Source organism: Choloepus didactylus, chromosome 1, assembly GCF_015220235.1.
Source record: "Choloepus didactylus isolate mChoDid1 chromosome 1, mChoDid1.pri, whole genome shotgun sequence".
In the NCBI taxonomy this organism is placed as follows: domain Eukaryota; kingdom Metazoa; phylum Chordata; class Mammalia; order Pilosa; family Megalonychidae; genus Choloepus; species Choloepus didactylus.
Genome location: NC_051307.1, coordinates 185,485,042 through 185,509,857, shown reverse-complemented (window position 1 = coordinate 185,509,857; position 24,816 = coordinate 185,485,042). Strand labels below are relative to the sequence as shown.

Genomic DNA, 24,816 nt, shown 5'->3' with positions numbered 1-24,816 from the left:
ATCTCTACTATGTACAAACTGCTCTGTGCAAAAAAGTAAAGGAAAATTTCTACAAAGCAGAATAAACTATTCCTTCAAAAGAAGACCTATAAAAATATTAAATAACAGGATTCAGCAATTCAAGAGTACTCACAACTGGTTTCATGATGAAATGCCAAATGGGTGATTGAAAAAAAAATAATTAATTTAGAGAAACTTCAGAGGAGGCTAGTCTAGTGATCAGGAAAATTTCCATTAAGGAGGTGGAAATTAATTATGGTTTTACCAAGTCATAAGGATCAAATGTAAAACATGGTCCTGGCTTGGATCCTGGGGAATAAACCAGCTTTGAAAGGATCTGGGAACAACTGGAAAAACTTGAATACAGACTCAGTATAAAATGATATTATGAAATAGTTGTTCATTTTGTAAAAAGCAATAAGGATTTTGTGGTTATGTAGGAAAAAGTTCTTATTTTTAAGAAATGAATACTGAAATATGTAGCAGTAAAATGAGCTAATATCTATAATTGATTTTTTAAAGTTTCAGGGAAAAAAATAAGAAACAGTAAATATGGCAATGTTTAAAACTATTAAATCTAAGAGATGAGTAAAATGAGTATTCATTATAGTTTTCCTTTTTTCGGTATATTTGGAAGTTTTTATAAAAACAACAGCAACAAAAAGCATGGTCTTAAGGGATAGGCTGGATTCATTCATATAAGGCAAGAAAAGAGCTTTCCATTTAAAGTAGATGAATCACCATAATCATCATAAGCAAAGTCACGGTGATGAGAACACATCTAACACATTGAGACAGTAAAGAGAACCCGTGAGTTCTGTTGAGACTTCTTTTCAGTTGGCCTTTAGAAACACCATTTTTCCCATCCCCTCCGCAGCCATCTTCTGCTACTTGGTTCTAATCACCCAGACTCCTGAAAAACACTTCCTTACTGCATTGTCTACTAGATTGCTAAAGCAACCTTTTATTATCACCAAGCATGTTCAGGAAACTAAAAAAGTTCCCCACTGACTACATGATCAAATTCACAAGTTCAGTCCAAAAATACCCTTCTGATCTATTTCATTTTGTTATTTAAATCCTAAGTGTCTACCATGATACTTATAAAGGTCTATAGCACTAGGTACTTTCACACACACTGTATAATTTATTTCAAACTATGAAGTTTTATTGTTCTTTTTAATGCTATTTATAAAAGGTATTTTTCTTTCGTTTTACCAATCATTCATAGCTAGAATACAGGAAATCAATTTATTTTTTAAGTGTGGACCTTGTTTCCTGCAACCTTAGTACATAAGTCTAGCTGATTTTGTGGAGTTTTCATATCATTTTCTATGTACACAATTATATCATCTGAGGACAACAGTTTTACTTCTTCCTTTCCAATCTTTATGCCATTTTTTTTTTCTTGCTTTATTGCAGTGATAAGAAATTCCACACAATGTGAGAGCAGACATCCTTACCTTTCTCCTAATTTCATGGGGAAAATAGTCAATGTTTAATCGTAAGTATGATTACTTGTAGGTTTTTCATAGATATCTTTTAAAACATTGAGAAAGTTCCTTTCTGTTCCTAACTTTAGTCACTAAGAGTTTTTATTAGGAATATGTGTTGAATCGTGTCAAATGATTCAACATCTATTAATTTTTCTCCTTTATTTGGTTAATGTAAATTCACTGACTGGTTTTTAAATATTACACCAACTTGCATTTTTGGGGAAAACCTCATATAGTCAAGATATATTATCCTTCTCATATACTACCAGATTTGATTTACTAATATTTTATTATAGGTTTTTTCACATCTACTTTATAAGGGACATTGGTGTTTAATTTTCTTTTCTTTTCTTTCTCAGGTTTAGTATCAATTATGCTGACCTCAAAAATTGGGTTGGGAAATATTCTTTATACATTTATTTTCTGAGAATTTGTATAAAATCAGTATTATTTCTTCCTTAAAGATCTGATAGAATTCACTGGTGATGTCATCTGAGTCTGGAATTTTTTTTATCGAAGGTTTCTAATTATAAATTTGATCTATTTAATAAAAATCAGGATATTCAGTTGGGATGTTCAGATTTTCCATTTTTTGTTCTATCCATTTTAAAAATTTTGTTTTCAAAGTATTTGTTAACCTCATCTGAGCTGCTGAGTTTTTATTTTTTATTAATTTTTTAAATGCAATTTTATTGCAATACAGTCACACACCATAGAAACCATCCACAGTATACAATCACTGGCTCACAGTATCATCACATAGTTGTGCACACATCCCCATGATCAAATTTAGAACATTTTCATTACTCCAGAAAAGAAATAAAAAGAAAAAAGAAAACCCAAATCCTCCCATATCCCTTATCCCTCTCTGTTACTGAATCATAGAATTGGTGTGGTACATTTGTCACTGTTGATGAAAGAGTATTAAAATATTACTGTTAACTATAGTCTATAGTTTTCAATAGGTATATTTTCCCTATATACCTCTCTATTAATAACTCCTTGTAATAGTGTAATACATTTGCCCTAGTTCATGAAAGATTTTTTTTATATTTGTACAGTTAATCATGGACATTGTCCACTACAAGATTCACTGTATTATACAATCCCATGTTTTAAACTCCAACTTCCCTTCTGGTGACATACATGACTCTAAACTTCCCCCATCCACCACACTGACACACCATTAAGCACTGTTAATTACTCACAATAATGTCCTACCATCACCTCTGCCCATTTCCAAACATTTAAGTTCAACCTAGTTAAACATTCTGCGAATATTAAGCAACCCCTCTGAATTCTTTAGCTTCATTTATATCCTGGTAACCTGTATTCTATATTTTATGTCTATGAGTTCACATATAATTAGTTTATATCAGTGATATTATACAATATTTGGCCTTTTGTGTCTGACTTATTTCACTTAAAATAATGTCCTCAAGGTTCATCCATGCTGCCACATGCTTCAGGTCTTCATACCTTCTTACTGCTGAATAATATTCCATCGTATGTATATACCACATTTTGTTGATCCATTCATTAATTGATGGACACTTGGATTGTTTCCATCTTTTGGCAATTGTGAATAATGCTACCATGAACATCAGTGCACAAATGTCTGTTCGCATCTCTGCTTTCAGATCTTCTGGGCATATCCAGAGCAGCAGGTTTGCCAGGTCATAAGGCAATTCTAAACTTAGCTTCCTGAGGAACTGCCAAACCACCCTCCACAGTGGCTGTACCATTTTACATTCTCACCAGCAATGAATAAGTGTTCCAATTTCTCCACATCCTCTCCAACACTTGTAGCTACCTATTTAATAGCAGCCATTCTAGTAGGTGTGAGATGATATCTTATTGTGGTTTTGATTTGCATTTCCCTAATAGCTAGTGAAGCTGAGCATCTTCATGTGCTTTTTAGCCATCTGTATTTCCTCTTTGGAAAAATGTTCAGGATTTTTCTTTTTTTAATTGGGTTGTCCTTTAATTGCTGAGTTGTAGGCTTTCTTTATACATACTAGATATCAAACCCTCATCAGATATGTGGTTTCCAAATATTTTCTACCATTGAATAGGTTGCCTTTTCACCCTTCTGACAAAGTATTCAATTCTGAGGAGTTTCCATGTATCTATTTTTTGTTGTTGTTGCTTGTGCTGTGGGTATAAAGTCTAAGCAACTATCACTAGATAGTTTCACAATCTATCTTGCAAATGTTTCCCTACATTTTCTTCTAGTAGTTTTACAATATTGGTTCTTCTACTTAGGTCTTTGGTCCATCTTGAGTTAATGTTTGAATAGGGTATGAGATAGGGGACCTCTTTCATTCTCCCAGCACCATTTATTGAAAAGACTGTTCTGTCCCAGTTCAGATTTGGGGGTCTTATCAAAAATTAATTGACAATAGATACAAGGGTCTATTTCTGAACTTTCAATTCAATTCCATCGACCAGTATGTCTGTCTATATGCCAATACCATGTTATTTTCACCTCTGTGGTTTTATACTGTGCTTTACAATCACGAAGCATGATACCTCCCAATTCATTCTTCTTTTTCAAGATGTTTTTGGCTTTTCAAAGCCCCTTTCCCTTCCAAATAAAACTGATAATTAGCTTTTCCATTTCTGTAAAGTAGTCTGTTGGAATGTGGATTGGTATTGCACTGAATCTATAGATCAATTTGGGTAAAACTGACATCCTCGTGACATTTAGCTCTCCAATCTGTGAATACAGAATGTCTTTCCATTTATTCAGGTCTTCTTTGATTTCTTTTAGCAACGTTTTGTAGATTTCTGTGTGCAAGTCCTTTACATCCTTGGTTAGGTTTATTCCTAGATATTTGATTGTTTTAGTGCTATTGTAAATGGAACTTTTTTCTTGATTATCCCCCTTGGTTAGCTCATCACTAGTTTATAGAAATACCAATGATTTTTGTGCGCTGAACTTGTATCCTACCACTTTGCTGAATTCGCTTATTAACTCAAATAGCTCTGCTTCCATTTTTTCTGGATTTTCAAAATACAGGATCATGCCATCTGCAAATAGTGACAGTTTTACTTCTTCCTTTCCAATTTGGATGCCTTTTATTTCTTTTTCTTGCCTAACTGCTCTAGCTAGAACTTCTAGCACAATGTTGAATAGCAGTGGTGACAGTGGGCATCTCTGTCTTGTTCCCGATCTTAGAGGGAAAGCTCTCAGTATGATATTAGCTGTGGGTTTTTCATATATGCCTTTCATCATGTAGAGGAAGTTTCTTTCTATTCCTACCTTTTGAAGTGTTTTTATCATGAAAGGATGCTGGATTTTGTCAAATGCCTTTTCTGCATCAATCAAGAATGATTATGAGGCTTTTCCCCTTTGTTTTGTTAATGTGGTTGTGCCAGTTTTAATACATACTGTGTTCCCCAAATGCCATTATCTTTGATGTAATCTTGTGTAGGCAGATGTTATCAGTTTTGATTAGATTTCTTTGAGTGTTTCTTTGGAATGTGCCCCACCCAGCTGTGGGTGATGACTCTGATTGGATAATTTCCATGCAGATGTTGCTCCACCCATTTGGGGTGGGTCTAAGTTGATCAGTGGAGCCATATAAATGAGCAGACATAAGCAGAAGGAAGTAAGTGCAGCTGTGAGTGATGTTTTGAAGAGGAGCTACAGCTAAGAGGGACACTTTGAAGAAAGCACAGGAGCTGCAGACAAGAGGCAGTTTGAAAATGGCTGTTGAAAGCAGACTCTTGCTCCAGAGAAGCTGAGAGAGGACAAATATCCCAAGTGCGACTAAGAGTGACATTTTTGAGGAACTGCAGCCTAGAGAGGAACATCCTGGGAGGAAGCCATTTTGAAACCAGAACTTTGGAGCAGATGCCAGCCTCGTGCCTTCCCAGCTAACAGAGGTTTTCCAGACACCACTGGCCATCCTCCAGTGAAGGCACCCAATTGCTGATGTGTTACCTTGGACACTTTATGGCCTTAAGACTGTAACCGTGTAACCAAATAAACCCCCTTTTATAAAAGCCAATCCATGTCTGGTGTTTTGCATTCCAGAAGCATTAGCAAACTAGAACAGTGGTGTATTCGATTAATTGAGTTTTTTGTACTGAACCACCCTTTAATACCTGAAATAAAACCCACTTGGTCATGGTGTATAACTCTTTTAATATTCTGTTGGATTCTATTTGGAAGCATTTTGTTGAGGATTTTTGCATCTATATTCATTGGAGAGACTGGTCTGAAGTTTTCTTCTCTTGTGATATCTTCATCCAGCTTTGGTATTAGGGTGATGTTGGATTCATAGAATGAATTAAGTAGTGTTCCCTCTTCTTCAATTTTTTGGAAGCATTTGAGCAGGATTAGTATTAATTTTTCTTGGAATGCTTGGTAAAACTTGCCAGTGAAGCTGTCAAGTCCTGGGCTTTTCTTTGTTGGCAGGTTTTTGATGACTGATTCAATCTCTTTACTTGTGATTGGTTTGTTGAGGTCTTTTTTTTTTTTTTTCCTCAAGTCAGTGTAGGTTGTTAGTGTGTTTTTAGGGAGTTGTCCATTTCATCTAAGTTGTCTAGTTTGTTAGCATACAGTTCAGGATCATAAAAAATATGATTTTTTTTATTTCTTTAGGGGGGATGTAATGGCCCCCCTTTCCTTTCTGTTTTTAAGATGTAAACTTAGAAGGTTGTTCTTACATGTTTCTTTTCGTCTAATACAGCACTTAATGCCAAAAAATTCACCTAAGTACTGCTTTGGGAACAACTGACAAATCTGGATATATTGTTAAATTTCTTCTCTGAACCATGAATTATTTAGAACTGTATAGCTTAATTTCTGAATAAAGATTTTCTAGATATCTTATTGTTATGGATTTCTAATTTAATAACATTGTGGTCAGCTCATACTCTATGATTTAAATCCTTTTAAATGTATTAAGATTTAATTTACGCCCAACGTATGGTGTATCTGAATGTTCCAAGTATACTTGCAAAGAACATGTATTCTGCAGTTGGTAAGTGTATTATTCCATAAATGTCAATTAAGTCAACTTAGTTTTAATTGAAAATGCTATTAAAATCTTTATATGCTTACTGATATTTTTGTCTAAGTGTACTATCAATTAATGAAAAAGATGTAAGACCTTCAACCATCACTGTGGATTTGACTGTTCCTCAATTTGGTTCTGCCAGTTTTTGCTTCATGTATTTTTAAGCTTTGTTGTGAGGCATATAAACATTTAAGATTGTTGTGTATTTTTAATGAATTGCCCCTTTTATTATGAAATGTCTCTAGAATTGAGAAAAAAAATGAGACAAAGTATTCTTGTTTTCAACTATCAATATATCACCACCTTTTTTTTTTTTTTTCACCCTTTTACTTTCAATCTGTGTCTTTATACAGAAAGTGTTTCTTAAAGATAGCATAGACTTGGACCATACTGTTTTATCTAGTCTGACAACTGCTACCTTTTAATTGGAGTGTATGGTCAATTTAAATTTAATATAATTATTTATATGATTAGTTTTAAGTCCCTCATCTTGATATTTACTTCCTATTTGTCCCATCTGTTCTCTGTCCTCCTTTTCCTGTTTCCTTTGACTTCTATCTTGACCTCATGATAATACTTCTATTACTTTTTTAACATTTGTTCTAGGAATTACAGTTAGCATCTTTAACTTATCACAGTCTACCCCTATTTAACCTCCTTTTGCCCATTGTGCAGTTATTGATATATATCTTACTGGCACCTACACTATAGATACCCAATAAATACGCTGTTATTATTTTTGCTTTAAACACTGTGTAATCCTTTGAATAAATGTATAAAAGAAAAGTAATTTTTAAGAGGTCCTTTATATTTATCCACATACTTACCCTTTCTGGTACAATTCATTTCTTCCTTCAAATCTGAGCTTAATGTGGTATCACTTTCAGCATGATTAATTTCTTTTAACATACTGCAGACAAATTTTCTAGGCTTTTGACTTTTAGAAAATGTCTATTTCACATTCAGTTTTGAAGAACATTTCACTGGATATAGAACTCCAGGTTTGTAGCATTTCTGTTTTTCTTTTCAGCACTTTAAAAAATTTATTCCATTGTTGACTGGCCTGCATTGTTTCTGATGAGAAGTCAGCAATCATTTGTATTGTTGTTCCCATTTATGTATTGTGTTTTTTGCCTTCTCTATTGCCTTTTAAGAATTCCTTTATCAAACTATTTGGTTTTACGCAATTTGACTATGGTGAGCCCAAGTTTAGACTTCTTTGTATTTATCCTCACTGATGTTTGCTGACGTTCTTAGATAAGTATGTTGATGTCTTTCATCAATTTTGGCAATTATCTCTTCAGATCTTTCCTCTGTTCAAGCTCTCCCTCCTTTTCTTCGGAGACTCTACTTACATGCATATTAGACAATTTGGTATCATCCCACAGATAATGGATGCTGATAATTTTCACCCACTTGTCCTCAAGTTCATTGATTTCTTTCAATGTGTCCAGTCTACTGTTCAGCCCATCAAATGAATTCTTCATTTCTGGTTATCTATTATTCATTTCTAGCATTTCCTTTTGCTTCGTTTTAATACTTTTCCATCTTTCTGCTGGAATTTTTCATCTGTTCATCCATATTCTCTAACGTGTGCCATTAACAAGTCTGTCTCTATTTTCCCTTTCTTTTTCTGACCATGGGACACATTTTCTTTGCATGTCTCATAATTTATTTCATGCTGGATATTGTGTGTAAAAGAATCATTATTTAACCCCCACAAAAGGCTCATTCTTCAATTAGGCTGCTGGGGAGTTGGAAGGTTCAATCTATAGTTCAGCCGGGTTTCAGATTTTTGTAGCATTAGTTAAGATTCAGTTCATAAATCACTCAAAATGATTTTAGGGTAAGACCATAACTTCCCCTTCAGAACTTGGGATCTGAGCACTGGTGAAACTTCAGAGATCTCCTTAAGCTATACAACCTAGTTGCCAGCTTTCTGAACCGTGAGAGATGTATCTCTGTTTTATATCCTGGCTGCCAGCTAGGAAGTTGTCTTTGTACTCCAGAAGCACCCTCTGCTCTCTGTGCCTTCGAAAGATCTCTATAAGCCCTATTACTCTGGAACTAACTTCTGAAAGTCTGTTTCCTTGTTCTTAGTGAAAATCTGGTAGTGAGAGGGATTTTTCTCAGCTCTTCTGCCCTGGCCCCAGCCTGTGGAAGCCCCTGCCTTTACACTCAGTAAAAGTTATTAATATCTCAGAGGATTTCTATTAGCTCTCCTACCCTCCTTTCAGCTTTTAGCAGGCCCCAGGGGTATCATGCTTAGCTCTCTTCCCCTGCTCCCAGCCTTCAGCATACTATTCCCATGTACTCAGAGAAGGCCCATGGGAAAGAGTTGGCAGGTAGGTGCAGCCTTGCTCTATGGCTGGGGCTCCTCAGGATTCCAAAACATCACTCTAGTTCACATACATCCATTAAAATTTTGGCTGGTTTTTGTTACCTGTCTATGGCAGATTTGTCTTCCTCCCACTGCTCCATCAGGAATGAAAGCATCTATAAGTCTCTTCTTTCCCAGAAAGGGCTCATTACTTTCAGGATTTCAGTTAATTTAAATTTCCTTGCATCCTCTCTCCCCCACCCCCACCCCCCACCATAGTTTTTAAAGAACTATGATTTTGTAGCTTATCCAGCTTGTTCTCATTATTAGGGTGGGAGCCTCAGTGACTAACCGTTGTAACTTTAAACATCCTAACAGAAAATGAAAGTACTTATTATCATTTTTGATGGAAGAAAAAGTCTTAGAGCAGACAAATGACTTGCTAAAGGTTCAGAGCTGAAAATCAGAATAACTCCAAATTAAAGTTACATCTCATAACCCATGTACACTTACATGTCCTGTCATCTCCAAGTCTACAGTTCTTTGCATTGCACAAGCAGTAAAAGCTGTTTAGTCTGGGTAAGTCATTTAACCTCTCGGTATTTCTAGTTGGTAAAATAAAGGCAATGTACTAGATAAACTAAAAAAAGTCTCTTCCAACTCTAATACTCCAAGACTCAATGAAGTCTGTGTTTTTAAAATGTATACCATCACATTTTTAGATGTCTAATAAGGATGCTGTGCCAGTTTGAATATCTTGTGTCCCCCAAATGCCACAATCTTTGATGTAATCTTGTGTGGGCAGATGTTATCAGTGTTGAGCAGATTGTAACTCTGAGTGTTTCTGTGGAGCTGTGCCCCACCCAGCTGTGGGTGATGACTCTGATTAGATAATTTCCATGGAGGCATGGCCCCACCCATTCAGGGTGGGCCTTGATCAGTGGAGCCAGGTAAATGAGCTGACAAACAGAAGGAACTCAGTACAGCTGTGAGTGACATTTTGAAGAGGCGCTACAGCCAAGAGGGACACTTTGAAGAAAGCACATGACCTGCAGATGAGAGACAGTTTGAAGATGGCCATTGAAAGCAGACTCTTGCTCTGGAGAAGCTGAGAGAGGACAAATACCCCAAGTGCAACTAAGAGTGACATTTTTGAGGAACTGCAGCCTAGAGAGGAACATCCTGGAAGAAAACCATTTTGAAACCAGAACTTTGGAGCAGATGCCAGCCACGTGCCTTCCCAGCTAACAGAGGTTTTCCGGACACCATTGGCCATCCTCCAGTGAAGGTACCCGATTGCTGATTGAAAGTACCTTGGACACTTTATGGCCTTAAGTCTGTAACTGTGCAACCAAATAAACCCCCTTTTATAAAAGCCAACCCATCTCTGGTGTTTTGCATTCTGGCAGCATTAGCAAACTAGAACAGATGTCTAATAAGGATCTCAATTTAACAAGTCCAAAACCAACTCCTGCTTTCTTCATCCCCACCCCGAACTTGCTCCTCTCAGTCTTCACCTCAGTAAATGCCAACTTCTTCCTTTTGATCAGACTCAAACCCCTAAAATCACCCCTGAATTCCATTTCTTTTATATTCTACAACCAATCCATCAGTTAATCCTATACATTACTGCAATAACAATGTCTTATCTAGTCTCCAGTGCCTTTTGTCCTTTCTTCTCTCAACATTATCCCACATCTATTTTCCATACAACAAACAGGATGATACTTTTGCTTGAAATGTAAGTTGTATTATGCTACTCCTCTACTTAACCCTGCCAATTACTCCACTATCCCTAAAAGGAAATCAAAGTCCTTTAAATAACTTACAAGTGCTATGTGAGCTGGCCTTCCTCCAGGCATTCCCATGGCTTTTTCTCTGCTCAAACCTTACCTCATCATAAAGGCATTTCTTTCCATACTACATTAAAAGCAATTCCTTCCTCTCATCTACTTCCCTATCTAGATTTCCCTTTCTCTCTTACCCTACTTTATTTTACTCCAAAACACTTTTCACCACTTTATTTATTATCTGTCTTCCTGACACTAGAATGTAAGTTTCATGAGGGCAGAGACTTGCCTGTTTCATTCACTGCCGGACACCCACTGCCTACAACAGAGGTTGGCAAGTATATTGGTTGGATAGAAATATTTGGATAATAAAAATGATGGATAGAAAAAAACAAATAACAGACAAATCAACAGAAAGAAAATAATAGGGGCAGCACTTAGAACTAGGTACACTGAGTTTGAACCCTGATTCTGACTCCACAAAAAGTTTTCCAATGGCTGTCCCCATTCTGCTTCCCTAGCCCTCATTGTTCCAACCCTATCACTCTCTCAGTCTCTCCAGCTCTCCTTTTTACTGTCAGAAGTGGCAGTAGCTGAGGCAGACACTCCAGCGGGTAGAGCTTAGACATCAAGTGAGAGAGTAATGGCAGGGAAAGCAGAGGTGAAAATGAAGCCCTATCACATTTGTCCATATCTGAGCTTTGGTTGTTTGCATTGAGTGAAAAAAAAAAAAAGCCACATAAACCCTATAGGATGTCACTAGGTAACATCATATTTGAGAGTTTATCATAAAATAAAAAAGAGCCTGTTGACTCAACTGATAATAAATCAAGACTCTTAATCTTGTAGCACATTAATGCCAGGCACTGAGAACAGTCCTTAGTCTGGAAAGAAGCCATGGTATAATGGTTAAGATCCCAGAGATGTTGGAGACTGACCAGTTGGGTTCAAATCTTGGCTCTGCTACTCAGCAACTATATGACCTTGGACAAACTGCCTAACCAAACTAGGCCAATAATGGGTATAATGTCAATTTCACAGGAATGTTGGAAGGACCAAATGAGATAAATGTGTCCACCCAGAACTGAACACAGAGGAAGGGCTGTTTGAAAGAAAGTTATTGTAACAACTACTAAAATTTACCCCTCACCTCCCCAGCACAGACAAATGGAGACCAACATTGTCAAAAGTAGGAAAATTACAGCAGCCTCTTTTTTTCGCAGAAATGGAAAGATCAATCATCAAATTTGTATGGAATTGCAAGGGGCCCCAAACAGCCAAAACAATCTTGAAAAAGAAGAATAAAGTTGGAGGACTCACTCTTTCCAGTTTCAAAACTTCAGACAAAACTACAGTAATCAACATAGTGTTGTACAAGCATAGGATAGACCTATAGACCAATGGAATAGAATTAAAAGTTCAGAAATCAACCTACACATCTATGCCAACTGATTTATTACAAGGATGCCAAGACCATTCAATGTGGAAAAAATAGTTTCTTCAACAAATGCTGCTAGGAAAATGGAATATCTACATGCAAAGGAATTAAGCTGAATTCCTATCTCATACCAAATACAAAAATTAACTCAAAATGGATCAATGAATTTAAAATAAGAGGTAAAAGCATAAAAACCTTAGAAGAAAACATACAGTAAATTTTCATGACTTTGGATTTGGCAATAGATTTTAGATATATATTTTGGTATATATTCTACAAGCATGAGCCACAAAAGAAAAAAATGAACTGGATTTCATCAAAATTAAAAACTTTATGCATCAAAGATATAATCAAGAAAGTGAAGTCAACCTACAGAATGGGAGAAAATATTTAGAAACCATATGTGATAGACTGAGTTATGTTACCCCAATTTAGACATGTTCTTAATCTTAATCTGCATTCTTGTGGTAATTGTAAACAGGGTGTGAACCAACTGAATAGAGCGGGCCTTAATCTGAATTACTGGAGGCCTTATAAAGAGAAAGACACAGGGATGAGCAAGAAACAGGAAATCAGCAGGAATCTGGAAGGAAAGGAAAAGACATACCATATGGCATGAGACACAGATACAAGCCAAAGAATCCCAAGGATTACAGCAAGCCACATTAGACACTACCAACCAGGAGGAAGCCTTCTAGCTTCCAAAACTAAGACAATAAATTTCCATTGTTTAGGCCAACCCATTGTTTAGGCCAACCCATTGTGTGGTATTTGTCACGGCAGCCAGGCAAACTAAGACACCAAATATCTGAAAGGATTTAATATCCAGAATATATAAAGAAATCCTCCAATTCAACAACAAAAAGACAAACTACCTAATGTAAAAATTAGGTTTATTCCAAAATGGCCAATAAGTACATGAAAAGATGCTCAACATTACTAGTCATTAGGGAAATGCAAATCAGAACCACATGACATACCAGTTCACATCCACTACAATGGCTATTATTTAAACAAAAAAAAATAACAAGTGATAGTGAGGATGTGGAGAAATAGGGACCCTCATGCATTTTTGGTGGCAATGTAAAATGGTGCAGCTACTGTGGAAAGTAATATGGCAGTTCCTAAAAAAGTTAAACATAGAATTATCATATGACCCAGCAATTCCACTTCTAAGTATATAACCCAAAGAACTGAAAGCAGGGACTCAGATACTGGTATACCAATGCTCACAGCAGCACTATTCACAATAGCCAAAAGGTAGAAACAACACGAGTGTCCATCAACAGAGGAATGAATAAACAGAATGTGTTACATATACACAATGGAATATTATTCAGCTAAAAATGCAATGACTTTCTGATGCATGCTACAACATGGATGAACCTTGAAAACCTTGAAAACACTATGCTAAGTATGACAAATACTGTATGATTCCACTTACATAAAGTACCTAGAATCGGCAGACTCATAAAAACAGAAATGGATTTGAGGTTACCAGGGCTAGGGGGGAGGGAGAAATGGGAATTATTCCTTAATGGACACAGACTTTCTGTTCGGGGTGACAGAAAAGATTGGGTAATGGATGTTGGTGATGGCAGCACAAAACTGTAAATGTAATTAATGCCACCAAATTATACAGTTAAACATGGTTAAAACTGTAAGCCTTATGTTATATATATGTCATCACAATAAAATTTTAATAGAGTAGGAAAATTAATAGAGAAACTACTAATTTTCATGATCTGTTAACACAGATCTCATCATATAAATTGTTTTAACTATACCATGGGACAGCAAAGAGGGCAAAACTGTCTATAAACCTCGGTTAAGAAAATCATTTTAATTTGAAAAACTACAAATAAATATTTTACTGTAAATATCCCCCTCCATCTTGTGTTTCTGAGAATCCCAACCACAAATACAGAAAGGGAAGAACCAAAGCAGGAAGTCCAAATGAATGGATTAAAATGGGAAAATTGTACGATACAATGTTATAACATATTTCAAAAAAATTAAATGTCTTACAAGTAACAAAAATTTGATAAGGACAAGTAATAGGTAGTCCTATTTCGATCCCTAGGAAGTAAAATTAAGTAATTACTCAATGCCTTTTGTAACAATTTTAGAATAAAAAACTAAAACAAATATAAACATTATAAGGAAAAAAACTTAGAAAAGTTGTATCTTAATTTTATTTTTTAAAACATTGCTACATCCCCAAATACAAACTGCTTTGTATAAAGCACCAATTTTTGTGATTCACAAAAGCAGGTGCCACATACTGAACATGAACTCAAGTGACAAGAGAAATTCTTAATGCTATTATAACCATGAGTATGAACCCTGACCTAATAATTTGTCTTCATTAATTCCTTTTCATTTCATCTTTGTGAAAGGGGAGGGAAGGGATAAGGGAAAGAGGCTGGGCATGCCTACTCTGTAGTTTCTAGCCCAGTGCCAGGAAAAACAAAACACAAGTATTCCTAAGTGCTCAAAAAATTTGAAGCCCAAATAAGGAGGAAAACTAATTCCCTAACAAATATGTGGCATATTTGTTGGCAACATATAATGGTACACTGTATATTACACTGCAGCACATGGTTATATAAGCAGGTTCTGAGACAAACTGCCTGGTTTGAATCCTGGCTCAATTTATCAGCTGGCTGACACTGAACAAGTTACAATACCTCGCTGTGCCTCAGTTTCTTCATCTCTAAAATGGAGAAATGTTATCTTCCTCACAGGGTTATTATGAAGATTAAGTAAAGCACATAAAGCACTTGGAAAAATGCCTTGCACACAGAATGTACCCAATAAATGGTAACTCTCATTATTATTATAGAGGCAGCAAAAACATGAGAGTTTCACTGAGAAATACTTAAGCAGATGTAAAAGTCATTTATATTAACTACTAAAGTAGTATCAAGGATATTTTGAAGTATAATGTGATCTTGAACACAGTTTTGGGGACTACACATTCCCTGCATCCCCTGGAACCTAAGCATTATCTTATCACTCAATTAAACCTCTTCCTTGAGTTTAAATCTTAATGCTTGAAGACACACACAGAGCAAAATATTTCTAAGTTCAGCAAAGCAACCACTAACACAAAAGCACGGTAAAATGCCTTTGTTTTAGAGTGCATAAAACCATTTTCTATCATAAGGGGTGACAGGGTGGACCATGAGTCAGGATGGGAGGAGTGGATGAATGAAAGGAAAATGGACAATAGGAGGAAATGAAACTTCAGAGAGCTGTGAAAATTTAATTCCTGGACTTCTTCCTTTCTCCTGGCTATGACTGTAAAGGCTTTTCTCAATTAGAACTCATAAAAGTTAATCACTGCAATATTTTAAACACATATTTTTATAAAATTCAGTCTCAGAAACTCTTGCTGTTTCCATTTATTTGTCACCTAAGAAAAACTCAGAATTAAAAAGAAACATGAACAAAATAAAGGGGACATTGCTGCAGTGGGTAATGGTACACACACCTGGGAGTTGCTTCTCCAGGATTAAGGAGAGATACAGACCGTCCGTCCACCTTTTCTTACCACCACCCTTTCCTCTTCCCCATTAGTTATTAAGAAAAGACAGAGCCAGCCACAGTTACAAATGGTAAGTTTTCTCTCCAAAAAGGCCAAGTGGCACTTGGGGAGCACCCTGCATTCTCAGCTCATCAGTACTTCAACTACCCCTACATATAATGAGCAAATCTCCAATGAATTTTACTCATTGTCTAAGTCTTTCTTAAAACAAGGCAGTTTGCTATTACCCACCCCCACAAACACATACCCTCAAATATTCTATACCAAGGGTGTGTTCCCAAGCAGTGTCCAGCTCCTCTCTTCTCAGAGGCCTCTGGAGAAATCACACTTTTTTAGACAATTTGCTGAACCTTGCTCTTCAAGCTGACACCTCAGCAGACAGGTGAGTCTTCAAGTCAGATTTTAGAAAGGAGCTTAATAGGAACCAGGTGGTGCACCTACTCCCGCTCAAGTTTACTGAACAAAGGTAATGCTTTCTCAAGACATTTATAATGTCCTGATTATGGGTTAAATCCCATAGTAAGGACACTGCACTCAGAAAAAACTTCAGCTTAATGACGCCCCCCCCCATATTTTAACAAAAAAGAGGTGATAATTTTAAAAATTGCAAATTTAAATTTCTGCATGATAAAAAGCCTGTGAGATGATAAATTTGAAAGAAACGCATATTGTGTATTATATTATTTATATATAATTGCATAGAAATAAAAGTGGAAGGACATAGATTGGAATATAATGTAAATACGAATTCATATTGTTTATTTCTTTTTTAAACCACACCCACCCTGGGTGGCTTCCCAGGCTCGTCCGGGGCAAACGGTCAGCGTCACGCCGTCCGGGCGCCCAGTGAGTAGGGGCTCCGGGTGTGACCAAGACGTCCAGCGGGTACCTGCGCCGCGGTCGTCCCTGCGCAAGCGGACACTCCGGTCCCCCCGGGGTCCCTCTCCCCCGGCCCGCCCCGCCCTACCGGACAGTCTAGCAGGCCGCGGCCCAGCCTCCCCGCAAGCCCAGCGCCACCCGCCCAGAGCCAGTGGACTGCCGCGCTGGAACCCCGCCAGGGCGGGGAAGGGCGGGCCGGTCGGGCGGCGCGGGCCCCAGACTCACCATGGCCGATGAGCCGCGAGGGCGCCCACAGCACGGAGTCACACGGCGCCGGCGACGCCCGTTGTCCTGGTGACGCCAGCTGGGCGCCCCGCCCCGTCCGCAAGGTGGGCTCGGAGGCTGCTACTGGCGGTAGGCGAGCACGTGACCCACGGGGGCGTTGCCCTTCGGACCGCCCTGCCCCTGGTTCTTGGGCGGGGTCTCCTTGCCTCTCCTACTTTGATTATGGCCCATCCTCACTCTGATCACTTTGACCCCCCTCACCTGACAGATAACCCAGCATCAGACTGCCTAATTGAAGGTCTTTATGGAAGTTTAAATTTAAAAACCAGATTGCACAGGTAACACCTGGTTGCCAAAGGCACATTTAAAGCTACCTTTATCAGAACATTTTGAAAATAAAACCACACTACATACCAGAACCTCGTGTAACCACTGCTCATATTCTAGACTGTCTGCTTTCATGATTCCAAAACAAAGACATTCATAAAAATGGGATAAGCCATATACATTGTTTTATAATCAACTTTTTGCAATTAAAAAGATTATCTTTGCATGCCAATTCTTGGAATAGCTTTGTATGAGTACACTCTAGTTTATTAAATCAATCAGTAATTTTGTTGGATGTTTTTAAAATAGTTTAAGGGAACTTCCGGTATCCTCAAGATCTAGCCCATTAACTCTACAAAAAGGAAATGGAAGTCTCTCTACCTTATGCTCCCTCTAGCTTCCAGGACTTACCCATTTATTTCCATGCTGTTTACAAAAACAGCCTTCCTGTCTTCTGCCTAGGTTATCTCAGCAGTCCATGACAGAAAATTCCACCCATACCCTCTGAAATATCCTTTTACATATTCTTCCCGGCCCTTCATATCCAACAACCAACTTGACATCTCCTTTTGAATGTCTAATAGGCATCTCAAACGAAATATGGTCCAAATAAAACTCTTGATCCGAGTTTTTTATCCCCCCGCCCTCCTCCAGTATACCTCATCTCAGCAAATGTTCCCACTATCCCCTTGTTTGTTTGGATAAAAACCTAGGAATCATGCTTGATCATTCCTTTCCTCATACTTCACATCCAATTTATTAACAAACATTCTTGGCTCTTGGCTCTACCTTAAAATAAATCCTGACTCCATCCACTTCTCACACTCTCCACCTCAAAGCCACCATCATCTCTTGTCTGAACTAGTCTCCTTGCCACCTATCTTCCCTCCTAGAGTCCACACAGCAGCAGTGTTTCAGTGGCTTCTCATAGCAATTAAGAAAAAGTCCACACTCCTTCCCAGCATCTACAAGGTCCTCCATTATGGGGGCCTTGTCCCCACACTAACCCCAACTCCTACCACTTTTCCCTCATTCACTGAACAATAGCCACACTTTATTGTCTGAGATTTCCCGAACATGCCAAATACTTTCTTACTTAAGAGCCTCAGCAACAAAGATTTTGTTTATTGGGCATAGTCTTCCTCTAGAACTTCACACAGCCCATTCCCTCACTTGATATAGATAAAAGAAAAAATTTTCATACAATTTAGGACCTCATGGCTTTATTGAGCAATTCAAGAATTGGGCAGCATCTCATTCTGAAAGTAAAAACGACCTCCACCAAGGGGGTAGAAAGGGGAAGCTCATATAGGGTGAATGCAGAAGCAAGTAAGAAAACATTCTGATTGGCTGACATTAAGTTTCCACTTTATTTGGGGGTGGGGGAGGCGTCTAACAAAGTGGAGAGCAGATATAAATGACTAGTGAGGTATACCTGTCCATTCTGATAAGCTCTCTACCAAAACTAATCTTATCATCAAGTGTTCCGTATTAGCAACCCAGTAGGATGTGTCCATTTTCCCAGATAACCCTTGCAGTGTCAATTGTTTTTGTCCTCTGGAAAAGTCTTTCTCAGAAAGGGGTCTTTTCCCAGCAATGCCTAATGCAGGCAGCCCAAAGCAGGGAACAACCAGGCGTCCACCAACGAATGAATGGACAAGTAAAAACACACAATGGAGTATTATTTGGCCACGAGAAAAAATGAAGCTATGAGACATGCTAAAATATAAATATATAAAATATTATGCTCAATGAAATCAGTAAAACATATAAGGACAATAAAGACAAGGTATTGAGGGTGATCTTAACGACATGGATGCTCAGGCGTGACTATGGTTCGTAAATTTTCTTTTGGTATGGTAGGAGTATATTGGAAGGAATGAAGTTATTCAGGATATTTGTTTTTTCCCATTGCTTTGCTTTATTTTGTTTGGAAATGTTTTTTTTATTTGATAAATAAAGTAATTTTAAAATAAGAAAATTGTATGATATCTATAAGAGATGACTAGAAATAGCAAATTTGCAGAGATAGAAAGTAGATTACAGATTACTGAAGGAGGGGGAATGGGGGAGGAGAGAGGAGGGGTGTTTGTAAAAATAAAAATTAAAAAATTAAATTAAAAAATTAAAAAAACTTTAAATTTTAAAAAGGAACACTATGTTAGAAAAATGGGCAAAAACAGAAACAGATCATTTGTATGCACACAAATCAGACAGCTGATTAAAAAAATTGCAAATTTTAACTTGCCATACTTTCTCCTGCTTCCACTTTCTGGTTATTCTATTTACCTGGGACTAAAATGGCACCTTTCTAACACTACCTATCCCTCATTAAAAAAAAAAGTTTGACTCATTGAATGACTATGTGTGTTTGTGTCTATGCACTATAACACACTGTTGCTTATCCTCTTAATTATCAACAACTTGACATAGGAAAAGACTAATCCACAATTCCCCCTTTTCTATCAAAAATGAGTGAAGTTCAGAAAGCTTAAGATGTTTTATACTGTATGTTCTAGTTTGCTAATGCTGCCAGAATGCAAAACACAGAGATGGATTGGCTTTTATAAAAGGGGGTTTATTTGGTTATACAGTTACAATCTTAAGGCCATAAAGCGTCCAAGGTAACACATCAGCAATCGGGTACCTTCACTGGAGGATGACCAATGGTGTCCAGGAAACCTCTGTTAGCTGAGAAGGCACGTGGCTGGTGTCTGCTCCAAAGTTCTGGTTTCAAAATGGTTTTCTCCCAAGACATTCCTCTCTAGGCTGCAGTTCCTCAAAAACGTCACTCTTAGTTGCACTTGGGATATTTGCAAGTTGCACTTGCTCTCAGCTTCTCCAGAGCAAGAGTCTGCTTTCAATGGCCGTTTTCAAACTGTCTCTCATCTGCAGCTCCTGTGCTTTCTTCAAAGTGTCCTTCTTGGCTGTAGCAGCTTGCTCCTTCTGTCTGATCTTATATACCACTCCAGTAATTTAATTCAGACCCACCCTGAATGGGTGGGCCAACACCTCCATGGAAATTATCCAGTCAGAGTCATCATCCAAAGTTGGGTGGAGTGCAAAGAATTCCAATGTAATTAACACTGATAGGTTTGCCCACACAACATTACAAAGATAATTGCATTTGGGGGGACATAATACATTCAAACTGGCACACTATAGTACTATATCTTTATGTTATCTAAAAGATACACTTTATAAATTAAAGAAGTTACAGTGTCAAATGTCAATTAACATTTCAATTATTAAGAAAATATTTTTGTAAAGTTTTACACAAAGCACTGTAGAAGTAACTAGTGGCCAATATGTGAATGCAATGGAAAGGGAGGAAAGACCCTGTCTACCTGTGACCATCAGAGTTCAGTTTTTATCTTTTATATAATGCTCTTCTATTTAAGGGAGAACTGGGAAAAACAGTCCAAAATTTATTTTTAAAACTACATGACTCACTGCCTAAAGGAAGGAACAAATAATCATAGACCAAGGGCTTTTTATGTGTAAGGTACTTTATAACCACTCACTTAGGTAACCATTACAAAAACCCTTCCCAATAATAGCAACCTATTTTACAGATGAAAAAACTGAGGCATTGAGATTAAATATATTGTTGGAGATAGAGATAGAGATAGAGACAGAGGTAGAGATAGAAAATAAGTCACTAAATCCCACCTTCACTTAAAGGGAGAGAATCAAGAGACTGCCGCAGACAGGAATCAGGAGGCCATCTTGGAGGCTGCTTATCAAAGAGAGTTTCTCTCAGAGGTGTTATTGTTTATGTTTATTGTGCAGTTCTGCAACTTCACTAACCCTCAAATCAAAGCAGGGGGATAAAGAAAACAAAATAAACAGGTAACACCACTGAACTGGTCGTTCTTTATGTTTTGACTTCCCTCTCGAATCCATCCGCTATTGTTAACTTTTCAGAATTCTCAGGTAGTTGCTTTTTTTTATATTCTGTGCAGAGTTTTGTTGCTGTTGTTGTAATGTATCAGATGGGCTGTAGTAGGTTTACTCCATTTGGGACAGCATGCAAAGTCCTCAAAGTCTGATCTTTCTTAACACTCTATCCCTTTTCCTGCATGTGATGGTTAGGTTCGTGTTAGGTTCATGTGTCACCTTGGCCAGGAGATGGTGTTCAGGTGTCTGGTCAAGTAAGCACTGGCCTAACCATTACTACAAGGACATTTGTGGCTGGTTAATAAACCATAAGGCTGGTTTATAAATCATCAGTCAATTGAATGCATTTGTGGCTGATTACATTGTATCTTCTGCAAGAGAATTCACGCAACTGAATTTAATCCAATCAGTTGAAGACTTTTAAGGCAAAAGAGAGAACTTGCTCTTCTGCTTCAGCCAGCTAGACCTTCATTGGAGTTGCTAGTTCACTGCCTGCCCTATGGAATTCGGACTCATGAATCCTTTCCTGCAAAATTTGGACTCATTTATTTCCCACAGTTGCATGAGACACTTTTGTAAAATCTCATATTTACAGATATCTCCTGTTGGTTCTATTTCCCTAGGGAACACTAACTAATATGCTGGACAATGCAAAAACTTTAGAATGTCTTAACTCCATTTATTCCCCTCCCAATTTGTATGCTGTTGTTACTAGTATTTTAATTTCTTATACATTTTTGTCTGTCTGTAAAGATTTATTTATATTTACATTTTGTATAAATGGACTCATACAATATATAGTACTTTGTGTCTGGTTTCTTTCACTTACCATAATGTTGTTTTCTTTTTTTAATATATTGTTATTTTTTAACTAGAGAAGATGTAGGTTTCCAGAAAAGTCATGTAAAAAATAGAATGATCCCATATATCCCCTTGTTGTTGACACTTTGCATTAGTGTGGTACCTTTGTTACAACTAACTCACACTCCATTCAAAAATTAACTCAAAATGGATCAACAGCCTAAATAGAAGAACCAGTACCATAAAACTCCTAGAAGAAAATGTAGGGAAACATCTTCAAGATCTAGTGATAGGCAGTAGCTTCTTAGACTTTGTACCCAAAGCACAAGCAATAAAAGAAAAAAGTAAATAAATGGAAACTCCTCAAAACTGAATACTTCAGTGCTTCAAGGGATTTGCCAAAAGGGTGAAAAGACGACTGATTTCTGATGGGAGAAAATATTTGGACACCACATATTTGATAAGGGTTTGATATCCAGTACATATAAAGAAATCCTACAACTCAACAATAAAAAGTCAAACAACCCAATTAAAAAAGGGCAAAAGATGTGAATAGACATTTTTCCAAAGAAGAAATATGGATGGCTAAAAAGCACATGAAAAGATGCTTGGCTTCTTTGCTGTTCTATTTCATCCATATGTGTGGTAGATTTCGATTTTAGCTATTTCTTCTTTTTAATGTGTTTAGGGCTATAAATACCCCCTCAGCCTTGCCTTTGTTGCCTTCCATAAGTTTTGATATGTTGTATTCTCATTTGTATTCATTTTAGATATTTACTGATTTCTCTTGAAACTTCTTCTTTGACCCACTGATTGTTTGAGTGTTTGCGAGTGTTGTTTAACTTCCATATATTTGTGAAATTTCCAGTTCTCTTCTTGTTATTGATTTCCATTGTCATTCCATTATGTTCAGAGAAAATGCTTTGCATAATTGCAATCTTTCAAAATTTATGAGACGTGTTTTGTTGTCTATCCTGGGGCATGATCCATGAGCATTTGAGAAAAATGTATATCCTGTTATTTTGGGGTACAATGTTCTGTATACGTCTGTTGGGTCTAGTTCATTTATCATATTATTCAAGGTCTCTGTCTCCTTACTGATCCTTTTTCTAGAGGTTCTATCTATTGATGAGAGTGGTGTATTTGTGTATCCAGCCATTATTGTAGAGGTGCCTATTTCTCCCTTCCATTTTGCCAGTGTTGACTCATGTAGTATTTTGGTGCATCATTGTTAGGTGCATGAATATTTATGATGGTATTTCTTCTTGGTGGATTTCCCCTTTTATTAATATATAGTGTCATTCGTTGACTCATAAGAGTTTTGCATTCACAGTCTATTTTGTCCGACATTAATACAGCTACCCTAGCTGTTTTTTGGTTACAGTTTGCATGGAATACCTTTTTCTAACCTTTCACTTCAACCTATTTGTGTCTTTGGGTCTAAGGTGAGTCTCTTGTCAACAGCATATAATTGGATCATACTTTTTAATCCATTCTGCCCATCTGTGTCTTTTCATTGGAGATTTTAATCCGTAACATTCAGTGTTATTACTGTAAAGGCAGTACTTACTTCAACCATTTTATCCTTTGGTTTTTCTATGTCAAATCTACTTTTTGTCTCTCTTTTTACCCTTTTAGTTACACTTTCTGATAATCTTCATTTATACACTCTCCTTCAAGCCCTTCTCTCCTGTCTTTTCTTTTCAGCCTGCAGAACTCCCTTTAGTAATTCTTGTAGGGCAGATCTCTTGTGGATGAACTCTCTCAGTTTCTGTTTATCTGTTAATGTTTTAAATTCTCCCTCAATTTTGAAGGACAGTTTTGTCAGATAAAAATTTTTTGTCTGTCGGTTTTTCTCTTTCAGTACCTTAAATATATCTTACCACTGCCATCTCACCTCTATGGTGTCTGAGGATGAATTGGGACTTCGTCTTATTGCAGTTGTCTCGTATGTGACAAATTGCTTTTCTCTTGCTGCTTTCAGGATAATCTCTTTATCTCTGATTAATATGTGTCTTAGGGTAGGTCTCTTAGGTCTTATTCTGTTTCAAGTATGTTTTGCTTCTTGGACATATATATTTATGTCTTTCATAAGAGTTGGGAAACTTTTGGCCATTATTTCCTCAACAATTCTTTCTGCCCCTTTTCCCTTCTCTTCTCCCTCTGTGACACCAAGATGAGTATATTTGTGCATTTCATGTTGTCATTCAAATCCCTGAGTCCCCGCTCAATTTTTTCTATTCTTTTCTCTATCTGTTCTTATGACTGTATAATTTCAGTTGTGCTGTCTTTTAGTTCACTGATTCTTTCTCCTGCTGGTTCAAATCTGCTTTTATATGCCTCTACTATATTTTAATGTCTTCTGTTGTGCTTTTCATCTCCATAATTTCTGTTATGTTTCTTTTTATACTTTCAAATTCTTCTTGATGCTCACACATTGCCTTCTTAATATCCTTTATGTCTTTAGGCATATTTTCCTTCATTTTCTTGAATTGATTTAGATTTTTTGATCATCTTTGATTATTTATTCCAAATTCTTCATCTCCTCCAAAGTTTTAATTTGTTCCTCTGACTGGGTCATATCTTCCTGTTTTTTTAGTATGGCTTATAATTTTTTGTTGATTATCTTGATGAGTTTACCCTGAATGCAAGTTTCTCTATCTTGTCTAAAATTTTATTGTTGATTGGCTTTGTGTCAAGTCTCTTCTTTGACACTTGGTTCACCTTATTCTAGACCTTTAAAATTGCCTGTGTTTAACTGATCAGAACTTTTCAGCTCTTCTTCATCTGATTCTTGCTATGGTATGCAGTAGAGGTTGCATTATTTATGCAATTATTTCAGGCCCAGGAGAAAGCTTCCTTTCCTCTGTTCCTTCTCTGGGAATCTTGATCCATTATGTTTGTTTTTGCTTTGTGTATGTATACATAGATGTATTTACACTCCTTTTGTGGCCTCTAGCTTCTTTTGCCTGGGAGGAGGGTCACCCTGGAGAGGACTTTCCTGAATCAATATTTGTTAAGCCAAAACAGGGCCAGGGACCCATGAAGGGGGCACAGCCC

General features: G+C 37.1%; 1 protein-coding gene across 1 annotated transcript in view; it reads right to left on the bottom strand.

The window, feature by feature from the left end:
* FBXL2 (F-box and leucine rich repeat protein 2) overlaps positions 1-16,765 on the bottom strand; it is a 192,487-nt gene extending 175,722 nt beyond the window's left edge. The window contains exon 1 of the mRNA XM_037846740.1: positions 16,729-16,765. Coding sequence (XP_037702668.1) covers positions 16,729-16,731 — 3 coding nt within the window. The 5' untranslated portion in view covers positions 16,732-16,765. The remainder of the gene's footprint in view (positions 1-16,728) is intronic.
* Positions 16,766-24,816: the final 8,051 nt, after the last annotated feature.